General features: G+C 31.1%; 1 protein-coding gene across 2 annotated transcripts in view; it reads left to right on the top strand.

Moving 5' to 3' along the window:
• CUL3 (cullin 3) overlaps positions 1-18,144 on the top strand; it is a 104,968-nt gene extending 86,824 nt beyond the window's left edge. For both annotated transcript variants that reach the window (XM_051983447.1, XM_051983448.1), the window contains exons 9-16: positions 1,134-1,304; positions 1,774-1,881; positions 8,728-8,852; positions 9,533-9,629; positions 11,909-12,043; positions 14,799-14,985; positions 16,244-16,389; positions 17,670-18,144. In XM_051983447.1, coding sequence (XP_051839407.1) covers positions 1,134-1,304; positions 1,774-1,881; positions 8,728-8,852; positions 9,533-9,629; positions 11,909-12,043; positions 14,799-14,985; positions 16,244-16,389; positions 17,670-17,801 — 1,101 coding nt within the window. In that variant the 3' untranslated portion in view covers positions 17,802-18,144. The remainder of the gene's footprint in view (positions 1-1,133; positions 1,305-1,773; positions 1,882-8,727; positions 8,853-9,532; positions 9,630-11,908; positions 12,044-14,798; positions 14,986-16,243; positions 16,390-17,669) is intronic.
• Positions 18,145-26,721: the final 8,577 nt, after the last annotated feature.

A 26,721-nucleotide genomic window follows, 5' to 3' on the forward strand; every position in this document is an offset into this window, starting at 1 on the left:
GATGGCTTAAGTATGAGTTTTTTGTTAGGGATGAGAGTTTATTTGTAGGCAGTGAGGGAGCAGCCAAGAGACAGGAAACTGCTAAAAGATAGGTGATAGTGAGGGCCATCTGCTGCAGAAGATGGCATGCAGTAGAATGATTTGTACATGTAAAGAATTCCATCCATGGCAAGAAAATGGGCCGTGTCTTTATGTGAAATAGACTTGAAGGAGGAAATAGTGGCTTGAAACCTCTGAATGACATGAGCTGAGGAAATAATGAGGTTTTAGCAAATGGTCTCTTTTTTCAATGAAATATAAGACTAAGTTCTCAGCTCAGATGATTAAAGGAGCAGGAGTTTGGGAAAGTTTAAGTAGGGATGAAAAGTTTTTGATAAAAACTGGACCCGTCATCTCATTGTCATCAGAAACTCACAGGTGAAGACACCAAGGTTTCTTGGTACTTCGTCTGCAGGATAATCTTGGAGGACTGCCAAAAGTTAAACTGATGTGCTCAGGACATCACCAACATATTTCAGAGGTGGACCTGAGTGCCAGCTATTTCTGTCCTTGGGGGACAGCTCTGTCCACTCTTCCAAGATGACTCTCTGTTGTTGGATTCTTATAAGACCTATCAATTGTTGTCTGAGATAAAAAAAAAAGAGGAATGGTAATGTCTATCAAAATACAAATCTAATAGGTGATTATTACCTGTTTGAGAGATGTCGGAGGAATAGTTTGACTTTTAAAATTTGTTATCTCTTTATCATGAATGACAGATTGCTGTAAATTTCCCAAAATTCATTTGTTTTTCCCACATTTTGTAGAAGTAGATGAATTTAAAAAAAAAAAAAAACCCTCCATTCAGTAGCATTTAGAAAAAAGTAATGTGTGGCTCTCAGGTAGACTGGATATAGATTTATTGGTTAGAGAGGAGAGAGAAGTGGAAAATGGGTTAGTGGGAAAGGACATATGAAAAGCAAAGAAGGAAACATAGTAAGTGCAGCTATAGTTAATTGCCTGCCGTACAAAAAGTAAGAGGTTCTTTTTCAACCATTGATATCCCTTATGCATTTGTTTGTTACACATTTATGTTTATGTGGTAGTTCTTTTCATAGAAATCAGATTTCTGAATTATTTCATTAATTTTACAGCTTACAGAACAAGAAGTAGAAACAATATTGGATAAGGCAATGGTCCTATTTAGGTTTATGCAAGAAAAAGATGTATTTGAACGTTACTATAAACAACATTTGGCCCGAAGACTTCTTACAAATAAAAGTGTTTCTGATGACTCCGAAAAAAATATGATATCTAAATTAAAGGTAAGATAAAATATCACACCTATTAATATTTAATACAGATGTTAAAGTTTAACACAGGTAATGTGATTGTTAACATTGTGAGATGTTATGTGATTGAAAACATTTTAAGTAAGCTTTTAATTTGTAAATTTTTTTTCTCCTCGCAGTTAATGTAGTTTGTTCCATATGATGCCTTTTTCTAGAGTTAATAAAATCCTAAGAATTCCAGTGTCTTTTGTAATTCATTTAGTGCTACCTGAATACTCTTCATTCCACTCTCTTTTCTCCTCAGCTAACTGAATTTAGTGGAGGTAATTCACATTTCAAAAGCTTTATCTTGGCCTTGTCACCGTTTTTCCTCAAAATAATTTAATAAAGATTAACCTTACTATTAAAAGAGATTTTGTATTTAATTTTCTATAAAAACATTGAGAGTTAATTTAATGCATAAAAGATTTAGTTTTTGTTTATGTTTTCTTTATTTCCAAAGACTGAATGTGGATGTCAGTTCACATCAAAACTGGAAGGAATGTTCAGGGATATGAGCATCTCAAATACAACTATGGATGAATTCAGGCAGCATCTACAAGCCACAGGAGTAAGACTATTTTTATTTTTCTGGTATTCATATTTATCTATCTACACATCAATATTTTTAATGTAAACTTTTTCACAGTAAACATTCTGTTTGGTAAGCAACATAACCAAAGTCTTCTCTTTTGATAGTGAGCTAACTTTATTCTACTTCATTGAGGGCTGTAAGCAGTTATTTGCTTCTTATATATTGTGTATTAAGTATTGAATATTTTTTCAGAGAGCTTTTCTTTCATAGCTCACAAAACTTTTCAGAATCTTTGAATATTCTTTCAATATAAAAAAGCTTTTGTGTATAACTCGGATTCTTTGTTATTTAAAAACATTTTTATTCTGAACAATATGGTATAAGATTATTGCTAAAAACAAGAGACATACAGAAAAACTATTACTAGAAAGGACACCTAACTTGTAAAATTCTGTTAAATTGTATCATCTCAGAAAATCACCTTTTGTCCCTCATTGTTTTTATGTAAAATCAGAATAAACAAAAAATTAATTTTTTTATATTTACATTGAATTTTTAAAAATTGAGAACATTGATTTTAACTTGTTTGAAAAAAACAACATCATCCAGAAGAATCTAGATTATACTACAAATTCCTCATAGTAGAAATGATACTACTATAGTAATGTTATAGCAATTTATTAATACTGATTACTTATGGAATAGAAAGCCATGTTCTAAGCACTGTGTGTGTGTAATAGAAAGCCATGTTCTAAGCACTCTGTGTGTGTGTGTGTGTGTGTGTGTGTGTGTGTGTGTGTGTGTGTGTATAGTTTTCCAAGTATGTGGCAAAAATTTGAAAAATAGTAGTTTATCTATCTGATAAGTCACACCATACCCAACAGTCTTCTTTGGTGTCTATACTTGTGAATAAATATGACTGAGATTGTCCATATGGATTATAAACTTCCATTTATAAATATAATATGTTATATAGTCCATTTGAATTTAAGGCTGATGACTCCAAGTAACACAACTTAATTATTAATAATTTTTTAATGCTGAAACAAACAATACTTATACCACGGTTCATTTGGATGAACAAAAGAATGTATAGATTTTCTAGATAAAGAAGCTGCAAAAATAGGAATGAAGAGGAGAATAGCATTTCCAGACCTCAAATTCTGTTTCAAATCTATAATCATGAAAATATTTTGATACTGGTTCAAAAATAGAAAACTAAATCAGTGAAATCTTCTTAGCAAAGAAATTTCACAAAACATAATCTCATCTTTGGTGAACTTGAGAAAGAATTCCCTCTTTGGCAAAAATTATTAAGCAAATTAGAAAGCAGTCCAGTCCATGATAAACTCAAAATAAATTTGTTATCCAAATACAAAAAAATTATACCATATACAATGGATACAGTGAGTGTCTATGCCAAGATATGACAAAAGCATACCAACCCCCTTCATTTAAGCTCTATCAGAACTAGTCAGCTCTGCTAGAACTACATATTAGCATATTGACTTTTAAACTTTGGGACTCCTACTATATTGGACCAAGACTCTCCCCCTTCCCTCCTGCATCCTCTCCCCCCCCCCCCCAAAAAAAAAAAAAAAAAAAGAAGAAGAAGAAAGAAAGAAAAGGGGAAATTTTTTTTTTTCTTATTGAAGGAATCAATCTTAAATAATACCTGGGGGGGGATGGGGGAAGAGTATAGTATTTGACTATACCAATCATAAATAAATATGAAGAAGATTGGTTTAGTATATCTCCTATTTGTTGAGATGGCTCTAATCAAAGCAGGGTGTTTCACATTACAGATTCATTATTAAATTAGAAACATTCTTGGATGCCTTTTTTCTGTAATTATTAGTATAATAATAGTATTTATAGTGGAGAGGAGAGGTACAGAACAGAAGAGATTTGGGGTCAAGATAAATAAGAGACAATTTGGTTAATTTTGGTAAACAGTTTTTCTTTCTCTTTTTGAAATTTATATTAATGCATTTAATAACTATTTTGAGGCATACCAATTTTATGTGTGCCACCTTTCTCCTCTCCCAATTTACTTATTTACTGTGTTCTTTTAAATTTTGATTGTGAATTCTGACCTTTCATCTGCTCCTCTCCTACCCATTGAGAAAGCAAGAAAAGTGATTAATTATACATGTGGAGTCCTGCAAAACATATTCCCTATTAGCCATACCGCAAAAATAAATAAATAAATAAATGAAAGAAGGGCAAGGAAAATAAAGTTTTAAAAAATTATGCTCTAATCTGCATTCGGTCTCCCTCGGTTTTTTCTCTCTGAAGGTGGATGGCATTTTTTTTTTTATCAAGACACTCAGCCACTTCCAATGGTTGGGACAAAAGAATCCATGTCTACTCTCCATTCTGGTTGGTTTTCTCCTTCAGGAGCTAGGTAACCCTAAATTCCAGTGGAGGAGTAAAAGGGAATGACTTAATTGCTTTGAGACAGATAAACCAAGATCTCCTAAGTTAGATGGGGTCCCCACTCAAGATTTAGGAAATAGTCTCATACAATTTGAGAAATCTCATCAGTAAGCCTTGTCTTTCAGGGACTGGCTGATTGACCCTAAAGGGACTGCTCTCTAAATGAGAAAAGAAAAAGAAAAAGCCTTAATCCTAGAATATAAATAAGTATTTCTCTCACTTTGCATTAAACAGTATAAGTTGTCTATGTTTTTCTTAAATCATCCTGCTTGCTTTTTCGTGTGTGTGTGTGTGACAGAGAGAATAGACAGATGAGTCAGTCTTCCATCTAGCTTGAGTGTGGGAAGGGCACAAGTTATTATAATTAATTTGACTGCATACATTCACTCACATATATAATCTTCCATATGGTTCCTTTCTTATCAACATTGAGAGGTTGTTCATACATATAAGCTGTTGGTAGATAGGTAGGTAGAGATAAGCCAAAGAAAATAAAGACAAGGGGGTAAGGGGGTGTTTGGTGATTAGGAAGCCATTGATGACCTTCTGTAGGTAATTTGAAAGCCAAATTATAGGGGGTTGGCGAGAATGGGAATGGATCCATTTTTTCAAAAAGTTTGATTGTAATATGGAGTAGAGAGATGGAACATTAACTGGATGGAATAAAAAATGTTTAAAGAACAAGTTTCTTAGCTCTGAAGAATACTGAACAGATTTTTAGACTAAGATAAGTAAACCAATGTAGCCTAGGGGAAAGTACCTGTATGTCTAGTATAAAGTACTAGAGGAATATGATTTTAAAAAAAAAAAAAAAGATAAATTAACTTTGAGTGAGAAGGAGCAAGGGAGGCTGAGAGCTCTGAAATAGAAAAGGAAGGTGGAAGAATGAATGAGTATTGATGCTGAGAATCCTTCAGAATTTTTTTTTGGTAGCTCTTCAGATTTCTTATTTTTCTTTATCATGTTCTATATTATGCTAAATTATATTTTAAAATATATATAATTTGGAACATTTTTTATGTGCTTTTTGATAGCTTGCATTTCTTCCTTTGGGAAATACCATTCATACATCTTTTATTCATTTCTCTACTGGAGAAAGACCTTTGTTCTTATATGGTTATCTCAATTTTTGGAATTTTGGAATATTAGACTTTTATCAGAGAAATTTACTATAAAAATCTTCCTTAGGTAAAGTTCTTCTCTACTTCACTCTCCATTAATTTTGATTTTGAAAAAGTTAGACTACAAAAACACTAATTTAGGTTTACTTTAAGGAAAAACTTACTAATAATTACAACTTTTCAAAAAGAAGCAAGCCTCATAAACTTAAGGAGAGATTGAACAAGTTGTGGTACATAATTGTGTTGGAATATAGTTGTGCTATAAGTAATGACAAAGCAGCATGGTTTTAGAAAAACCTGGGAAGTCTTACGTGACTTGTTGTAAAAGAGGTGAGCAGAAGTTAGAAAAGTTGTATGTAGGGACAGCAGTATTAAAACAGTAATCTGCTGTGAAAGACCCAGCTACTCTGATCAAGACAGTGATCTAAAACAGTCCAAAGGTCCTATGACCCAAAAAAAAAAAAAAAGATCTCTGGAGAGAGAACTGAACTCTAGTGAAGATTGAGCATACTTTCACTGTGTGTTGTGTGTGTATTGGGGGGGGGGGGGGAGGGAAGGGGGACGAGGTGTTAACTTAGTTGATATGGAAATTTATTTTGCATGTCTATATATACATTTTTTCCTTGTCTTTTCATGTTGTGGAGAAGGTAAAGGAGAGAGATTTTGGAACTCAATTTTTTTTTTAAAAGAATGGAAAAAAAATTTAAGTTGGGAAATATTTAACAAAATAAAAAATTTTTAATTTAAAAAATAAAAATGAATATGCTACTTGGTGAGAGCTTTTAGAGTCTCCTTTATTGAAAATCTTTTTATTTTCTTTAAAATAAGTGTAGATATTGTAAAACACCTAAGAGTACCCTTGCCAAAAGAAACCCCAAAACTATATAAACAAAATTATGTTTAAAAAAAAAAAAACTTTTTTAGATAAATAAAACCAGATTAAGATAATTGGAGAAGAATTGTTTGTGGGTAGACATCTCCATATAATGACAATTTTACCAAAACCTGAACCAATTTATCTTTTCAAGGCCATGCCAATTAAATTACCAAAAAAAAAAAATTTAACTGAATTAGAAATACATGATACTTCATTTGAAAGTACAGAAAAGCAAAAGTTTAAAGGAACTAATAAAAAAATGTAAAGGAAGAAAGATTTAGTAGCAACAGATTTTAAATTATGTTTTAAGGCAGTAATAATCAAAACTATCAAATACTAAGAAAGTTAGATCAGCAAAATAGAGTAGACATACACTTTACAACAGGAAAATACACAAACTCTTTTGTTTGGCAAATTTAAAAACTTTAAGATTTGGGGATAAGACTTCATTATTTGTTAAAAACTGGAAAACAATATGGCAGAAACTGGGCATCGACCATCAGGATAATGTCACAATAAGAAAACTTGAAGAACATGGAACATGTGACTTAGAAGACTTAAGGATAGGTAAACACTTTATGAATAAAAACAAAGGTGTGAAAAAAGGATATCAGTTACATTAAATTTAAAAGGTTTTGTGCTAATAAAACATGTAAGCAAGATCAGAAGAAAAAGAATTTGAGGGATCTTTTGTAGACAGATTCTCAAAGGTCTTAAAAAGACAATAAGACTCATGAAATAATGAAGAATGAAGTAAGCATAAACAAGAGAACATTTATTTTGAGAACAAGTCTGAATGAATGAGTCACTTTGACTAGTATTAATGCCCATTACAACTTTCCTGTCCCTTTCTTTTCTAAACTCCAGCCTCACATTTTCAGCTGCTGCTAAATGTCTCAAAGTAGTTTAATATGCATTCAAACTTAGTGATTTAACAGCAGAACTTGAATATTTTCCTCTTGCTCCTCCATACTTCTGTTTCTTTCAGGCTACCATGACCTTTTCAGTATCCAAATGGATAGTCTATAAATTATTAATTTCTTGGCATCTCACATCTAATATATCCAGTAAGCTGCAAAAGACTTGTCCATTAAAACCCCCACAATATTTCGTGAATTCATTACATTCTTTTGTGTTCACACAAATCACCTGCCGATTACTGCTTTAGACTCTGGTTTTCCTGCTTCCTCCCAAATATATTTCTTCCTTCGCACAATTATCAAAATGATTTTTCTAGCCAAAAGTCTGATCATATCACTCCCTTAATCAAAACCTTTACTAGCTGGTAGCCTGGCATTTTTAGCCCAGTATAATCTTGTTCCTGCTATGCTTTGCAGTCTTATTACACAATACTTTCCTTCATGAATTTTGTTGTAATCAAACTTGACACTCCTTTCACCTAGGTATATGCATAACCCATACTTTGAAGCCTACAATATACTTTCTGCTCATACTTATCTCTCTGATCCTTGTGTCCCTTCAAGTCTCAGTGGAATCGCACCTCCTCCATGAAACATTTTCTAATCTTCCTGAATTTTTTGCCCTGAGTTATTATTCTAAGATATCTGCTTTTATACTGTATTCCTCCAGTAGAATGCAAACTCCTTTAAGTTCAGGAATTGTTAAGTTTTTGTTATTGCATCCTTAACACAATGCTGTGAAAATAAGTATCTGAAGAGTCATAGATTATGATAGTTAAATGAGTTTGCATCATATAGTTAAAATACTTTTCTTCAAACTTTATTATGAGGCTCATATAAGGAATTAAGAAATGGAAAACTCAAATTAAGTGGTTTGAAATGTTAAATTGAGATGAAAAGGATTTTTGTTTTATCTGTACATTTGTAGTTCAGGGTCAGGGATGCCTATATAATGTTTCTAAAACTTCAGCAAAGAAGAACTAATACTAGAAATATCTTTACAGAAAGAGATCATTGTGATATCTTGACAGTTTCCTTTACAATTTAAAGTAAACTTCATGACCTTATAGATGTGTTTAAAGATCACAACTTGTTTTTCTTGAACCTTCTCACTATTGACCCTTGTTCTTAAACTGAAACTTAGTTCTCTATAAATAGTTTCTTTTATAGGATTAACTGCTCAATATTTTTCTCTCAGATCTTCTGCTCTTACCAACATTATTTCTTTATATGTAGTAAATACTGGTAGATTTTTGAAAAAGTCAAGTCTAGTAGATGGTAAGGGAGGGTCACAAAATTTAACAGTACACATATCTCTGCTGTGTGCTCTGTTTTAGGCAGAGGAAATTATACTCGTGTATGAAGATGGGATGTTAAATAAGTAATTTTAGAGGTTAGAACCCTGCTTTGCCATGTGCTTATTACCAACTTAAGGCCAGCCTTACAGCATTAACTCATTGTATTTAATTGAAAGATATAATTAATTCTAATTAAAATTTGAGATATTTGTCCCTGTTGTGCATAGGTATCATTAGGTGGTGTTGACCTCACAGTTCGAGTCCTCACAACAGGATACTGGCCCACTCAGTCAGCCACACCAAAGTGCAACATCCCGCCAGCACCAAGACATGCTTTTGAAATATTTAGAAGGTAAATACTAAATTAGGCTTTGTGTTTCCAGTACCAATACTGCTTCACATTGAAGTAAGTTAGAGATTTAAGAAAGAATACAGGTTTAAATGCATTTTTTTTCTTTTGCATATGTAGTAAAAATCATTAAATTTCATCTAAAATGGGGAACCCAGGAACACCATGAAAGTAATTTCAAGAAGTATATTGCTGTGAATGAAAGATCTTGAAAAATATACCAACTATAAAATTCTTGATGGATCTTAAAACAATGGTGTTTGGAAAATTGGCACATTGATTTTATGCTGGTTTGTTTTTGAGAGTAATATATTATTAGTGTCTTCTATTTGATGCTTTTTTGAAAAGTCTTTTGCAGGAATACATGGAGGCAGAGGCATGGACTCAATAGTATTTCAACTACTTTTAAATTATAACACAATGGCTATTTTAAGAGTATTCAGTTGCTATGGTGGAATGTTACCTGAGTGACAGTGCCTCTGCTAAATGCCTCTTCGAAGGTTGGCTCCATTCTTCCCATATGTACTAGTGTGACTTAGAGCAAGTCAATTCTCTTTGGCCATTGATATTCTCAGCTACAAGATACAATTGGTTATTATCTTCCTATATTTTAAAATATATAAAGTATATGAATTGTTAAATTTTTTTTGTATGTGAATTGTTATTTTTTTGTAATGCTGTAGGTTTTATTTAGCCAAACACAGTGGTCGCCAACTGACACTCCAGCACCATATGGGTTCTGCAGATCTCAATGCCACCTTTTATGGACCAGTTAAAAAGGTAAGTGTTTGAATTTTTGTATATACCTATACTAAATAATCTAAAATTTAAAAATACTATCTTTGAAGTAAATTATTGTGGTTAGCTTTTATTTGGTCATATAGAATACAGATATACAAATTCTTAAGAGGGCTGGTAGGTAAGAACCTGGATTTTGATTGTTTTCTTACCTCATTTAACTTTTTTCATTTTACAAACAGGTTTTTTGCTATAAGTCTTGTCCTAAAGTCTAAGTGTTAACAATTACTAAGACTAAAAATTCTCATAGAAAGCTTAAGCTCATATAAGCATTAAAGTATATAAATTTTTTAATGTTAAGTTCACCAAAAGTGACTAGAATTCTTATGTTTTGGTAATCCTGAGATCTCATGGACTAGATAATTTTGCAAGTAGGCAAAAAAGTTGAAAGTAAATTAAGTGTGAAATTTTATAATTGGCTAGCATTTTAAAATTAGGAAAACAGTGAATCTTTTAATATTTAATTCAGAACAATGAGATTGTATTTTATTGTTTGCTATTCTCAATCTTTTGCTTGCTTTAAGTACCTCAAGAAAATTTATAAAAATAAAAATGTTAAAAGAATAAGCTGACTTAAAATAATAGTTCTAAGTTACTAATGGATAAAATTTTTCTGTCTTGATGTTTTTGTCAGCTGTGTATAATATAAAGGAGGCAGTTTGGTGTAATGAACAGAGAGCCAATCTGAGTCAGAAAGAAGTCCTGTTTCTGATGTACACTGAATTAGTGATCCCTGAGCAAGTCACTTAACCTCGGTACACTCAGTAGTTCTAAGGTGATGAAGGAAAGTACCAGTTTCCATGGGAGACTTCCCTCACCCAAGAATTTCCTATGCCAGCTAAATTATGAATCCAGTCATTATTTCCATAAAACAAGTTTAGAATTATCACAATTGTGCATAGATTGGAATGAAACTGCATTCATTTATTATCATTTTAATAATATATTCATATTATTTTAAAATCCATCACTTATATAAATTTTGAAGATGTGTTGAAATAAGCACTAATCCCCGAGATAAAATTGAAGTATACTTACCAATCAGGGATAAAATAACCAGGGGTTACAAAGATTCTTCAGATAAATCGACTCCTTTCAATGTTTGGAAGTTGGAATTGAATTACTAGTAGACTTTAAAAGAAAACTTTTAAATTATTTAATAACCAAAAATAAATAAATATACAGAATAAAACCTTATATAAATACTAAGCATTTAACAAATGTTTAATAATTTATGCTCCTTACTTGTTTTTAATAAATATCTAGTTCTACTTGTAATGCTTTTTCTTTCTGGATTACCTCATAATTCTTTCCACATTTCATTGTGTACTCCCTATATGTTATTTTTATGGAACCATCATATTTGATTACCATAACAACTATAATGTATTTAGCCAGTTTCCAAGTTTGTGACATAGAGATTGTCACCAATTTTTCCCATCAGAAAATGGAGTGTCAACCAACATTTTCACACAGATAAATGTTTTTTCCTTGTAAATTTTTTTTTTTTTGACAGAGATTGAATTTTTGCATTATACTCTGATTGTTGAAAGGTATGATCATTTTTGAGACTTACTACATATTGCTACATTGCTCTCTAAAATTTTTATATCAGTCTTCAAATCTGCCAATGGTAAATTCCTATTCCTACATACCCTAATATTTATATAATTAATTTTGCAGAAGTGGTTACCATATTATAACTTAGAGTTGTCTTGATTAGTATTTTTTAACAAATTTTGAAGATCTTTTAACTGACTCAAACTTTATTACCAGAAGTTGTTGAAATATTTAAGTTATAATGTTTAAACATTTCTTATTTATTAGCTTTTTGTTCATGATTTTTTTCTCCCATGTAACATAAGAATAAATTTATCAATCTTTTTCTAAAATTATTTTTGGAATGGTTTTGAAAAAATTGGTATATTTCCAAAATATATACAAAAATCTTATATTGTTAATCCTTCAAAGTCTTATAATATTAATCCTTAGTAAATTATTAAAACATAGACCTTCTCATCAACTGATTTTTTTTTCCCATTTAATTGTTTTAAAGTAATTTGTGTGTCATTTACATATCCAGTGTATTATTTCTTAATACTAAAATGCGTTTCTAAATCTTGATCCAGGCAAAGTGACAGAAGCTATGAAATTTTTATGAGAATAATAAAAGATAGTGTACACCAGAAGTAATTGAAGTTTAAATAGAAAAAAGAATTTTAAAATTAATTTTATTGTTCTATTTTTATTTTTAAAAATAGGAAGATGGATCAGAAGTTGGTGTTGGAGGTGCCCAAGTTACTGGCTCTAATACACGGAAGCACATATTGCAAGTCTCTACTTTCCAGATGACAATATTAATGCTCTTTAATAATAGAGAAAAATATACATTTGAGGTATGATTTACAACTCTGTGAGTTTTATTTAACTGGTATAATTTTAACTTGAAGATCACAAATTTCTGTGTCTTAATGTAATGCTACCTATCTCATTCCTGCTTTATGGAGCATAAAACTGTGTTTGAAAGTGTTTGAAACATTATTCTAATATTGTTTATTTGTGGAGTTGACTTTTATTGCAATTCTTTTTTCCAACTCACAGTTCCTTGCTAGAATACCCTATGAGAATGAAGATCCAGTGAGATATGTCTTTCATGGTGCTAAAATTGACTCACCCATTCTTCTGATTAGAGACTCCTTTAAGCCATTAAACATCATAACCCTGGTGATTGTCCTTCCTTTCTGTCCACAACATAGACTTTGACTTCTTCATGGGAATCATTGTACTTTTAAAATGCACTCTGTTCTTTCCATTCAATTTATTTTCAAACTAGAATTAATTGTTAGAATTTGGAATTGGTTTCCTAGATAGAAATATTGCTAATCCTCTCCATTATGCTTTTTTTTTTGCCATAAAGTCTTTTTCCTTTTTTCCTTTCCTAAAACAAACACACACACACACACACACACAACTTATTTCATGTTTACTGGATGTCATTTTTTCTTTTAAAAAAAGAAAAAGTGAAAATCTTTGAGGAAAGTTTTTTTTTTCCCTTCACAATATCTTAGCAGTTTCAATTTTTCTATTTGTTTGAACTATCTTTTATTCCTTTTGAAAAACTGTCATTAGTAAGTCTTTATGTATTATAAAATTTCTAAACCTGTCAATTCTTAAGACCCTGATGAAGGGCAGGGGCATTTATATTGTGTTTATTTTCTATGCAGCAGTTTCCATATTTAATAACATGGGTATTTGGTAGGTGTAAAGCTTGGAATTTGATTTTCTTCATTTAGATGCTTAGTTTTACTTACTATTATCCATTCTGGTGTAGTTCAGAATTTCCATTAGAACATTTCCTGCATCACTAGGACCTTATTTAAAAGACTATTTTTTGATCTTGGTGTGAACTTAGCAAGAAAATCAATTGACTTTTAATTTGAGTTAAGATATTTTTCTTGAGCAAGTGATCCAGTGTAAGCTAAACAATTTTAAATTGATAATTTTCTTTTAAAAATCTTAACTTTGATTTGAGGAACCATGGGAAAAAAACACAGCTATTTATCTTGTCTTGAGTCACAAGCGAGTTCCCTCAATAGTCACTAACTTATTTTATAAACATATTTTCAGAGTATTCTTAATTATGCAGGATTATTAATTAGCTATAGGACTTTGATAGACCAAGTTAATTGTGCTATGATCAATACTAGAATCATATTCTTGCATCAAAGTTTTTTTTAAAAGGTGTTATGCCACAGTGTACCAAAATTTTTACTTGTTTAAATTTGATTAGACAACTTAAATCCTCAAAAATGAAGGGCTTCAGTGATTATCTCCTCTAGACTAAATGACAAATTAGAAAATTTATGTTTATCATCTCCCGAAGTTGAAAAAAATCTGTTTCCCAACACTCCTTTTTCAATTGCCAGAAATTTATAAGCTTCAGCAATGGACATGAAGAAATAAAAATGAAAGAAATTGCTAAGAGGAAAAATATATAGTCATTGATGATGACCATGTCATTTAGAATTCGTCACTTCCCAATTATAAAAGAAATCAAGAATTTATATAAAAAGATATTCTAAAGCATTCTTGATCTTTGAAAAGTGATTCATCTCATCAGTCACATAAACAGTGAGCATGACCATTCCTGTTTATGTGTTCATACTGTGCAGTGCTGCTGAAGTGGTGGCAGGAGTTTAGCCCACTCTTCTGAGCTGCTCCCTTGCCTTTTCTTTAGGAATGATTTGTGTCTGATAATGATAAACTGGACCTTTGAAAAAGAACAGGCTTCCTAATACAGTGAAACAAGACTAAAGGTACCAACCTCATTTTTGTTAGATATTTGCTCCAGACACCAGTGATCATGAAAGTAGTATTTAGTGGCTAAAAAGCATACTGGAGTTTGAAGTAAACGAGTACAAAGATTTTTTTCCCTTTCACATTGCTTCTACAGAGTGAAGTTAGACCAATTAGAATGTGTATGAGAAAAAATAGATCATACATTTATTCTAATGACAGTTTTTTTTTTAGCATTACATAACTTAAACTGTCTCTCTCTGATTTTAACTTTTGCTTAGTGTTAATTACCAACCATGTTTAAACATTTTCATATTCTAAATATGTACTATAAATTGTATTAATTTGAATTTAATAATTTAAAATTTGTGATTTTTAGCTAGGCAATGGTTGTACCATTTTCAATTTTTTAAAAAGTATTTACTAAGGAAATTGATGCCATTAGTACATCTAGAGGAAATATTTTTATATGTCTGCAAAAGTTTTTTTAATTTAAGTATTTTGGAAATGTCTGGGAATGAGTGATGATAGTCACAATTCATTCTTCCTGAATGACCCCTACTTGCATATGTACTGCTGACCTAGTTATTTGAAAACTCCTGGAAACAATGAAAATGCTTTATTTTTGAGGGTTAAAAATTTATTTTAAAAATATTCTTTTATTCACATTGGTCCTTTTTTCCCAGTTGGTTGAAGTTTTATTATAGCGTAATATATGTAGAGATGGCACTTTTGTGAGTTTACTTTAATGTAATTTCCCTTGACTTCTTGGTCATTCTCTTTTCTGATAGCCTAATCTGTTTGGATCTTTCTTTAAAAAAAAAATCTAATTGTATTGATCTGATGAATTTTCAGGAAATTCAACAAGAGACTGATATCCCTGAAAGAGAACTTGTTAGGGCCCTGCAGTCCCTTGCATGTGGCAAACCAACACAACGTGTTCTCACAAAAGAGCCCAAGTCAAAGGAAATAGAAAATGGTCACATGTTTACGGTGAATGACCAGTTCACATCCAAACTGCACAGAGTCAAGATTCAAACAGGTATCTGTATTGGTGTTTACCTGTTGTTCCTTAAAAACATCATGCAATGCTGAAATCTTACATTAAGAATGGATTTTTAATACTGCTCACCTGAGCTTGAAGGGAAAAATGAGCATGCAGAAGAGTAAATTAAAAAGGACAAAATAGGAACATTTTCAGATATTCAGATGGGTAACAAAAATGCTTATTTTTCATGAATAAAAATCCATTAAAAGGCTGTTAAGAAATTGATGCTTGGATTTTTTTTTTTAATTCGCATAAACATAACATAAAATTTCATTATGTTGCTTGTAAATTGCAGTAATAAAAAGAACTTTCAAATGTCTCAAGTGGAGTTATTTCTTCCTGTTCCTTTAGAAAAGAATTTGTTTATACATATTTTTAAAAGTTCACCATAGAATATCAATCTCTACTAAGAGATTGGTGGTTTCTATTTACATGCAGGTATTTTAAAATTCCTTTCCATGTTGTTGTTCATTTGTTGCTGCTTTAAAAAAAATAAGACTTGTTCACAATTCACAACAACATAACGAATTAAAAAATAGTAATAAAAGTAATTACTTTATGTGTAAAATATATTTTTAACTAATTGGAAACGTTCTTTTCCTTCCTGAGTTTTCATTCTTTTGCCACATGAAATTTAAGTGAGTAAGCTTTAAGAAAAAATAGTCCCACATTCACAACACATATTGATTCATTGGACCTCATGAGATGTTACAGGCAATTTAGATGGAATAGGTGACTTTGGAAAGTCCCTTTCTACCACATGATTTAATGATATTATGGAAATAAAATGAATCTGCGATGAATCTTGTTGCCCTGACAAATTCTAGTATTAAACATGTCTAGAAACTACCCTTGAAATTACTTTTTTTTTCTTTTCCTTTTTAAAAGAGTGCCTGACTTAGAGAAAGGAAGGAAAAATAAGAGAGGGAACCTGAAACTAGATTTCTTGTCATTTTGTTGTGTCATATATAAAATGTGATCTTCAAAAAAATGACTGAATAGTATAGTGGGATATAACAAATAAGAATTAAATTGTATGTGATAATATTATGAATAGTTGTGATTATTTATAAATACAATAGTATTCAAATATTGGGACATTTCTTAAGAATGTCACTTAACTTACAGGAATGTTTTCAGTGAACATTCCTATATTCATTCTGTGTATATCTTGTAGATAACATTATTTTATTATATATAACTTGTTTTATTCTAAATAACTTATATAACATTTGCTTTATTACTCTTATAGTTGCTGCCAAACAAGGAGAATCAGACCCAGAAAGAAAAGAAACAAGGCAGAAAGTAGATGACGACAGAAAGCATGAGATAGAGGCTGCTATAGTACGGATAATGAAATCTAGAAAGAAGATGCAGCACAATGTGCTAGTAGCAGAGGTAAGATTAAAACATCCTAAATGAGCAGGAGAACCAGTAAGAATTACTTTTTTATATAAAATTTTAAAATATGGGTTGTCAACAAGTAAGAGTAAACTTTACAAATAGCCACTGATAGCCAAGACATTAAAATCTCTTCAATTTTAAAGGATAGACTTTTTTCATAGTGCAGACGCAGAGTGTTTCAAAAAAATAGATCTTTAACAATTCACATTTATTTGTAATAATAGCAAATATAACATTTAAGAGCTTAAAAAAATGTCTAAAAAACTTTGGTGAACCATTTTTCTCCCTCCAGATGGACATATTTACATGTTTCTGGTAAAATTTACACTAGAAAGCATAATATGGTAATGATGGCCTTACCATTTTTAATGCCTTTTCTAGGAAAAAATTTTTGTACTTATTTTGGAAGTCAAAGTTTGAGTACTTAATAAAGAAAAATTATAGCAGAATGAAAGACACTGCTTTCATGATGATGTTTGTGGTCTATCAGAGTAGCTTTTTTGCTTGACTTATTTTGTGTCATCTGCTTCAGAATGGTGAATGTTTTAACATCGCCTTAAAATCATTACATGTATTGAGATTCAGTTTCAGATTCATCAAATGATAATACTTGGCATTTGCATAATACTTTAAGGTTTGCATATCATATAATATTTATATATTAATCCATTTGAGCCTTCCAGATGTGATTCTGAATTTTCTTTTATCTGTACTGTACTATTAGTATCATCATTTGACTTTGCACTTTTGTCAAATAGCAGTTCAGTCATATAGGAATTTGAATTAATGATTGTAATATTGAAGGCCAGTCCCATAATTTAGATAAAAAATAGGCTTTGAATCCTTCATTTTCTTATTTTTTATTTGTTTCTTTTCACATTTGATTGTTTGGCTTTCATCTTGGAAAAGTGACAAAATGGAGAATTGTAGACCAAGATGGAGAAAAGATTTTCTAGCATTACTCACCTCATACATTCTAGTCTAAAATTATCCAATATTCTAATTATCACCAGTTTTCTGCTTCAACAAAGTGAAGCTCAGAGTGAGCTTTAGTGTTCAGGACATCATCAAATTGTATAGACTTTCAGTTTTCAAATGAAAACTTACAGAAATTATAATAATGATTTGAACTATATGTTTTAAGGTCAAGACCATACATAGACTTTCTTATTCAAAACAGATGAGGTTTGCACATTTATAGTACAACTTTTTCTGTGATGAATTTTCTATTAGACAATTAAGGGTTGGTCTTTTTTTCCCTCCTCCCTTTTTAGGTAACTCAACAGCTGAAGGCCCGATTCTTACCAAGTCCAGTTGTTATTAAAAAACGTATTGAAGGACTTATTGAGAGAGAATATTTGGCACGAACACCTGAGGATCGCAAAGTATACACTTACGTAGCATAAAATGCGTTCAGAAAATTGATTTATTCTTGGACTATACTCTTCGCATGAACTGGGAAGTTCTTTTAAATCATTAAATATTAAGACGACCATCTCTTCTATTAAATTGCAGTACGTGTACTAGACCATTCAGATCAAGCCTTTACTCCCTTTGAGAGTTTTCAACATCAATTGATTGAGCTTCAGGCTTTTCAACGTTATCCCTGTAGAGATCATCTTTACAGTTCCTTGGGAAAATGTGAATGTGCCGCGTTTTGTTTTCAATACTGTATGAAAACAGGAAAAAAAAATAAAACAAAAATTTAGAAAATACAGCTCATTAAAAAATAAAATTGTTGGAATTTCATTTTCCCAGGTCTTCAGTGTTGATGTAAATGTGTTTTTGTAGTGTTGCTTAGCACTTTGCGCATTGTATAAGTTGGGTAACAGAAAGATAAAAGAAATGAGAAATCCCAATTATATTTCCCTGCTTCCAACATTTCTTGAGTCATGTTTAATTTAAAGATTTGGTAAATAAACAAAAACCCAAGGATACAATTTTAGCATGTTTCACTACTCAAATTGCACTTAACTAATCTAACCTCACAACCATGAATCTTTGTTCTGTCTTAATTGGCTTTTTTCTTGTTTTAATTTTAATTTTTCCAAATTAAGTCCTTATGTTGATTAGGTTTTGTTCTGCATTATTTCTAGTGGTTTAAAAAAAAAAAAAGAAAATATTTTAGTATGTATAAATTGTATAATAATTTTTTTTTTGCTGTTGTACTCACTAATGATAGTGGATTGTACAGGGCGGTGTTTTTATTTCATTTATTGTAGACAAATTTAAAATAAATGGATTTAGTGTTCACATACCCACAAATTCAAATATGTCAGAGCACAAAGGTGGCAGTTGTTTATTTCGGCCCCTTTGAAAAGCACACCAGTCTACACTTTGTTATAAATGTCTTTTAGGGTTTTTTTTGCAACCATAAAGTTCCTCCACCGTAAATACTTTTGGAGAAAAAAGTGAAGCCTGTTGTGCACTATTAATTTACTGTTTTAAAATACAATCTAAAGATGCAATAAATATGGTTACTTTAATCTTTTAATGAAATCTTCAGTTCTTACAGCCAAATTTTATGTTTTGGAGTGTGATAAAGCAATATTTTTTTAAAGCTGGTGATTTGTGGACAGAATTTGTGTTCCACAGAACCAGTTTTACTTTTTTCAAAAATGTGCTTTGTACTGAAGTTGAACTTCAGTTTTCCTGTACTTCCAAACATTTGCAGATGTTTTGACCTAACATCTGCCAAGAACTATATTTTTCTTTATTTTAACATCAAAGTATTTTTATCTTTAATTTTATTTAATTTTGATTCTATTTTGTTTTCCTAAGGCAATGTTTCAAAATTGTAATTGGGACAAACCACTATAAGATGCCTGTTGGGTGGAAAAATAGATTGTTACTAACAAGTTTGAATTGAATAACTGACACTTGGTTGAATATAAGTACTATTGATACATTTATTAATGTGTGTCTCAGAAGATGGTTTCTGTTCAACTTTATAGTCAAGTTAAATTAATTGAATTTTAATCTGGATTAAAAATTCCACATAAATATTTTTTCCCATGCGTCTTGGGTAATAATTTTTCCTTCTAGATTGGCAAATGTGCTTATATTAGATTTTCCTCTTTTTTTGCAGCTTCTTCAGAATCTTACATTAATACCATTTCAACAGTTTTTTCTTTTTTCACGTTGAAATACAAGAGAGATTAAAAAAATAATAATAATCAGCATCATTCTCAGGTTTATCTTTTCTCATCCCTCTAAGGTTTGAATTGTGGAATCAGTTATAATATGAAAAGCCAGAAAGTTTACATGGCCAATTGTATGTAATTAGAATTTTAGTTAGGGGTCATTAAGCTTTCCTAAAAATTTTGGGGGTTTTTGTTTTGTTTTTGTAATTTTTCTGCCAGTATTAAGTTATCTAAGTTGAATTGTTTGGTGTATATGTGCTTTTATTCATAAAGCACAAAAGTTTTGTTTTGTTTTGTTTTTTTAAGTTGGGAGTGAAAAAGGGAAGATGGCTTTTAATAGAAGTGTCTTAAATATTCTAATGAAGTGCTTAGACATTTTTTCTTCAAAAAAATTCATGCCACTTGATATTAAAAATCAGCAAAATCAAAATTAGATTCATTTTTTATGTTGGAGTGGAAAGCAAATAGAAAATACAGTTGTTTCCTTCTCTGGCATATGTAGTTTTTTGTGCTTCTTAGTCAACATTTCAGAAACACCAGATGAATGAAACATTTTGACATAGATTATCAGAGAAAATTGCTTAGTTTTGTAGATGCTATTTGGTGCTGCATAAAAATTAACTATAGTATATAACTACCAGAATGTTGCCTGGAAAGGGTTTTAGCTCTTTTACAAAGTAAACTATCTAATTATATCTTAATTTGATATTGCTTTGTTCCTACAGATTCAGAGACTCTAGTCATTTTGTTTTTTCTTAATATTCTGGCTTTAAAAATTAAATATGTCCTTAGTATGCCATTCATTGGATAAATATGACTTTACATGAAGAATGCAAATAGATTGCATCAACAGTGTTTTTTAACGATAGAAGTTTACATACTCATGTTTTGTTTCATATTGTACCTTTACATTGTGCTTTGTGTCTTCTGAATTAACCTCTCGGATCAGAGAATTTAGATATGAGGGGCACTTAGGATTTCTTTAATCACTTCCCTACCTTGTTTTATGGATGAGAAAATTGAGATCACAACCATAAAGATTCTAAATTTTATGTAGTTAAAATTTATAGAACTCAGAAAAAGGATTTTCTATCTATACGGTGTGTATTTATTGCATTTAACATACTTCTAACAGTTCAAAGCTATCCTTAAACATAACAAATATCTGAAGTATTTTTAATACCTTATAATCAAAAGGTAACATTGACACAATACATTTTCACAAGTAATCTTAAAAGATTGCCGAGTTTTCTAAAACATACAAGACATGTATTCCAAATCAGAATTTTCATTTCAACCAGTGAAGTATTTATTGCTTGATAATACATGAATACAAATTATAAAACATTTGAAGTTAATCAAAAGATAGCTAAATTATTGCTACTATAGTCATAGAAATAATCTTGAATTATAACTATGATATTGACATAGGATGTTGGCTATGTTTTTAAGGAATATTTTTAGCTTTTTGTCTTCTCATTCACCTGAAGAAAAGTTATAGTAAGCTACATACTATGAAACTACTTAGCAAACGGATGCAGATGCATAAATATATCATCAGTCTGTTCTTATAATATTTTTCTTCATTGAATATTAATAATGATAGCATAGGTCATTTTTATTTTTCTTTGCATTCATTTAAAAGGACATTTTAATTCCTTTGTTTTCATCACAGAAAACTGGGTTGATAATTCTTCAGTAAGTACTATGAACTTTTAACTGCAAAAGTTATCACTTTAAATAGTAACAATTGACATTTTCTTTTTCTCAGATGAAACAGTATTTGAAAATGTGTGTTGCAAGAAATATTTTAACTACAATAGATATTTCTGACTTAATACATTTAGGCCCATCATAAATACTGATACAGATATTGACGCCAGCTGGGTTTCCAGCACTCCTTTTACTTGATAAAACATAATGTGAGTTTTGCTGAAAAATATTTTAGAAATGAATATTTTGTTCATGTAAACCTGCTATTACAAAATTATAATATCTTTTAGGATATATTCTTAGTTGGTAGAGGAAAAAGAATGTGATGTTAAGTATATGTTTAGAAGTATAAAGAGGGAAATTGCAAGTTTAATCTTTTTAACTATTCATCTGGATCTGAGTTTTTCCTAACTAAAACAGTTCCTTAATTAATTTTTTTTTTGTATTCTGTTAAAATTTAAAAAGGGGGGAAAATGATGTACAAAGAATAAACTGTATAAAATACTCATCTTTTCATTATCTTAGGGTATAATGAATGACAAAGTTATTGATGTTTTCACTAATATAAATGGAAATTCACATACAATAGATTTTGGTGGTGCCCAACATAATGCTTATACAGCTGGCTGAAGTAGAAAATTCAGACAGAATGAATTTTTTTTTTGCCTATATGACTCTAAATACTCTGATTCTCCCCTCCCTACCAATTGATTGTTTTGGTATTATTTGAATTCAGGGCTATGAAAGGTAAGATCTGTTTTTTCGTAATGTTTTAACTTATATCATGGAATTTCCTTTACAGATACTTTGATGAAAGTTTATATGAATTGGTTTTTGCTATCATTAGTGTCATGAAGAACTTGATGACTTGAATAAGGAACATGAAACTGGTTCAAAATCAACGGGAAAATTTGTGAGTGAAAGTCATTTCTATTTAATGACTCTTGAAAATAGACTATACATATAGTATGTGGTGTATATTCAAACTTTCCTTGTTCAAATTATACTTTAGAAATAGCAAAACTTGGCATGTGAACTTCATAGATAAAGGGGTAATTTTTTCTACATCTTGTTAATTATTTTACCATCCTTTAAAAGACATCTATGAATTTTCCTTTAACAAATAGCCCTTTGACAAGGTAACATATTTGTTCCAATGGTATTATTCAAAAATACTTAGTCTTATTTTCAGAGCTGTGAGTTAGAGCTATAGAAGAAAATTAGTCTCATAAATCAAATATTAGTTTTAATGAATTTTTTAAAAATTAGTGCCTATGTTAATCATTGAGTTTTAGAAGTTCAGCTTTTTGTTTGTCATTACACAATAAGTGTCCAAGGTGGAGTTTGAACCCTGATTCTTCAAAGATGATATTTTTTTCATTAAGTCAAGTCAACTGCCTGACAAAGCAAATCTTTGGTCTCTGAATCGGCTAGTTAGCTTTATACTCTTGTATGATTTGCCAATAGTCATTCCAGTTGTGGCCATGGAGGCTAGAAGGATGGATAAATGTAAATTCATCAAGGTACATGACCTGTTGATGAGTTAATGATTGGTCTTTTTGGACTATAAAAATTAGGAATATCAGCACTAGAAGACTATGATACTCATAGATGAAAAAATAATGGCAAACACGTACATCTTGACCAGTAAACATTGTCATTGCTAGAAGAACTATATGTTACAAACTATGGATGGTTAAAAACAAGATAGACTTAGCCATATGAAATATAAGATATTTTGGTTATTTGTCAGAATCCATAGAGCCAGTGACAAATGGCAGTGTGAATTTCACATTTCCCAGGGATTCTCTAAAGTGCTGCTTGTTTTTAGTCCTTCTCTGTCTTGAGCTTTCAATTTTTAGTGCTTGCTTTGTGTATAACATTGGGGTGGGCCTGATGTAGAAGCTAAGTAAGGTAACCTGTGCCATCAGGGAGCTTCATCTTTTGGATGTATCAGCTGAGATGTCTTTTTGGCTGAATTGAGCCCCTGACCTGGTCCTCTTATAGGCACAGTCAAGGCCATCTGTCCATCCCCAAGGTTCATCCCAATAAGCAGTGGTCTGGAATCAGGGTTAGAGTTTAGTCCCTGCTCTACAACAATGAACTGTTTTAAGTGTGAAAAAACCTTGCAGACGCCAATATTTTTTTCATTGTAAGTATGATTTTGCCTAAATGGTGTCCAATTTGTAAAATTTTACAAGACTACAAACCCCTTCCTATTCTGTTTGTTCAGAGTTGAGTGTACTTAATTTTTCTTATTCTTCTTCATCGTTGAGGAAAATGTAAAACATATTAAGGCATTTATGGAATTTTTTCTAAAATTAGTTTAATATTAAGAAAAATTATGATGTCTGGTTGCATTTTCAAGAAGAGTCAAGTATCACAGTAATGCTTCATAACTGTACTCCCCAGTTTGTTTTAATACACTGTTTCCTAACAAAGATGTTAAGTAGGAAAATTATTTGACTGGGAAAAGATTTATCTTTACTGATATAATTTTCCAACTTTAATGTAACCATTTACATTAGTTTTAATTTGTAAAACTTTTTTCTTGTGCTAGGCAGTTTTTTGATTTCAAAAACCAGGATACTAGTTTCATGTGTGCTGATAAACATAATAATAATAATACCTCCCATTTATAGAGCGCTATAAAATTTGCAAAGCACTTTACATACATTATCTCCTTTGACCCTCACAAGTAACCTTGTGAGAGGTAGGTGCTATTTTTGTCCCCATTTAACCAGTGAGGCACCACTATTATTCAAGTTTGTGCCCCAATCTCCCCTACAAGTCCAAAAATGTCTTAATGGTTTTTGATGGGAATTTTGTTCAATTGGTACTACACACTTCTAAGCCTCTTTAAATACAGGCTACTAAACCCTGATGTGACCATGCATTATGATACTGTGTTATACAGACGTGGGCTTTTTAGTTACTTCTCTTCTGCTATTGGTATACTCACTTTAGATTCTTACACCTTATCACTTGACATAGTCATTTCCATTCTACTATATCCTGGCAAACCAGATAACCAAAGCTGTCTGTTTTATTTTTGGTGGCTTTAAACAAGATTGTCAGCAATACAGTGCATGATTTTAATTCAGTGGCTTTGTGACGTTTTTTCAGGTTCTTGAAGATTCATTACTTCCTTCTAGACTATGGGTTGGGTTAATCTGAACTCTCAGTAACTGACATGCATTTATATAATTAAAGGTGATCTTGATCATTCTGCTTCTGAGCCTAAAAGACACCCTTTGGAATCTAGGTTTACTAGAAAAAAAAGCTCTGAAAGGAAGATTTCTGAAAAAAATTCAATTGAGAAAAGTACAAACTTTGACCTTGAATTTCCTCTTAGCGTTTACATGGACTGGTTTTAAAATTCTCCATTGCTCCAGTAGTGATCTCATCAATCTAGACATTACTTTCAATGGTACAGAGCCACAAACAATCTATACTTCCTGTACAACTCTCATTCCCATTAAATCTTCCAGTGGGACCTGCTAGATCTAGAAATGCTAGAAACCCTTTTTCTGGGTCTTTTAACTTTGCCTGGCTACTTGTGCAGCACTCACTGTCCAACTATTAACTCTTTTTATACTATGTCCTTTCCACCTTTTTTCCAGTCATCTGATAGATAACATCTTTTATTAATAATTAAAAGTATATATTGGGGCAAGTCTTCTTAGTAGTAGTTAGTGTGGCTGCACCAATAAAATCACATCACCAAAGTACCATGTTGGCATATATAGTAAACGCCCATTTGTCCAGAATGATTGAGGAATGGGGAGTTCTGGTTAATTGAGTATTCTGTTAACTGAGATTACCGTATATACCATGCATGGATATTATTAAATAAATTTCAAAGAAGTAGAATGCAGAAAAATATAATTAACACATAAAAAGTGCTGAACATCATTTAATGCACCATTGCTTCACAAGAAATTTCAGGACTTTGTGCTTTATATTCATTATAAGCATTACTTCTTATGGTACAGTACTGTAAGTGTAGGAGATTAGAATGAACCTGTACCATCTGGAAAACATATCATGGAAGGTTTTGTTTATTTGTAAATAAATTTCTGGTACCAGCTTGTATATTTGTCATTTGTCTCTTGCTTATTAAAAAAAAATTGAAATGTGGGGATAAAACCGCTGGTTGAATTCTCCAGGGGATTATATAAATAAAATATTTTTAAAACATTTTTAGCCTTGCAATTTAATTAGATGTTATTCAACCATCACTGCTAATAATAAACAATACTTTTTCCCTCCAGAAGCAAATTACCATTTTGTATTCAGAACTAAAGCTTTAGCAATTAGCCCATCAATCAGTTTGAGGAAGAGAATTTAAAAAAAAAAAAAACTAAGCCTCTCCTCTTCTTATAATTTGTTAGCTGACTTAATCTTTTCTCGGGTACAGTTTTTAAAAATTTCTGCTGGAAAAAAATTACAGGTATCTATTTAAAAGCTCAGATGCCAGCACTGTGTATTCCAGCTCCTTCATTTACAGATGCATCAATTGAAGCATAGGAAAGGAAAGTTCAGTGATGGGGTCAAAGATATTTGGCTCTTAGTGACAGAGACAGAAGAACCAGAATCCTTTGATAATACTTGTTTTAGATTCAACAAATCCAACTTTAACAATACTAAGGTCTTGTCACATACAAGCCATTTAAAATATCTTTATATAGATAAGCCACTGAGAATGTGAATGAGTACATTGGATAACAAGAGAAGCCAAAGAATGTGAGCGGTCTGACAATGAAGAGTCAGGGAAGTTTTTATCAAGAAGGTGGCAAATGAGTTTAACCTTATAGAAGAAATGAATCCAAACAAAATGAAATGGAATTCATTCAATAATTAGGACATAGCAGACAAGACAGAACAAAGAAGTGACAACTTCCAGTTTAGCTGAAGTGTCACATTCTTGAAAGTAGTGTATAAGACTGAAGGTTGGTGAAGGTCATTGACTTTGAACACAAGTAAGTAGGGCTGACCACACTATCCAAACATGCATGGAGGAGGAGCTTGACCCTTGCTTGGTACAAAACTTCAATTTATAAATAAAAGCTAAAGAGATGAGTAAACTTTTATAGCTCTATATGTGTATATATGTGTATAATAATAGTTTATAAATGCATATATTTTACATATTTACTATAGAGAGATAAAAAGGAAAGAGTGACTACCTAAAAACTAAAAAGCAGAGACTGAAAGGAAAAAAAAGGGGAGAGCGTTTCCACGAACTACAGGAATACCTAGAAGAAATAAAAGGAAACCAGGGATATAGTTCAGGATAGGACTGGAAAAATTATAAACTGCTTAAGAGAATAGTTAAACCTTAATCAGCATATTCCCTGAAAACTAGAATAGACTAAAGAAAAGTCTGTGAGAGAGATATCTGCTCTTAAAAACAAATGTTCTGCAAAAAACAAATCAGGGAAAGATCATTTATAAATCATGACACTTT

This window comes from Antechinus flavipes, chromosome 3 (genome assembly GCF_016432865.1).
Source record: "Antechinus flavipes isolate AdamAnt ecotype Samford, QLD, Australia chromosome 3, AdamAnt_v2, whole genome shotgun sequence".
In the NCBI taxonomy this organism is placed as follows: Eukaryota; Metazoa; Chordata; class Mammalia; order Dasyuromorphia; family Dasyuridae; genus Antechinus; species Antechinus flavipes.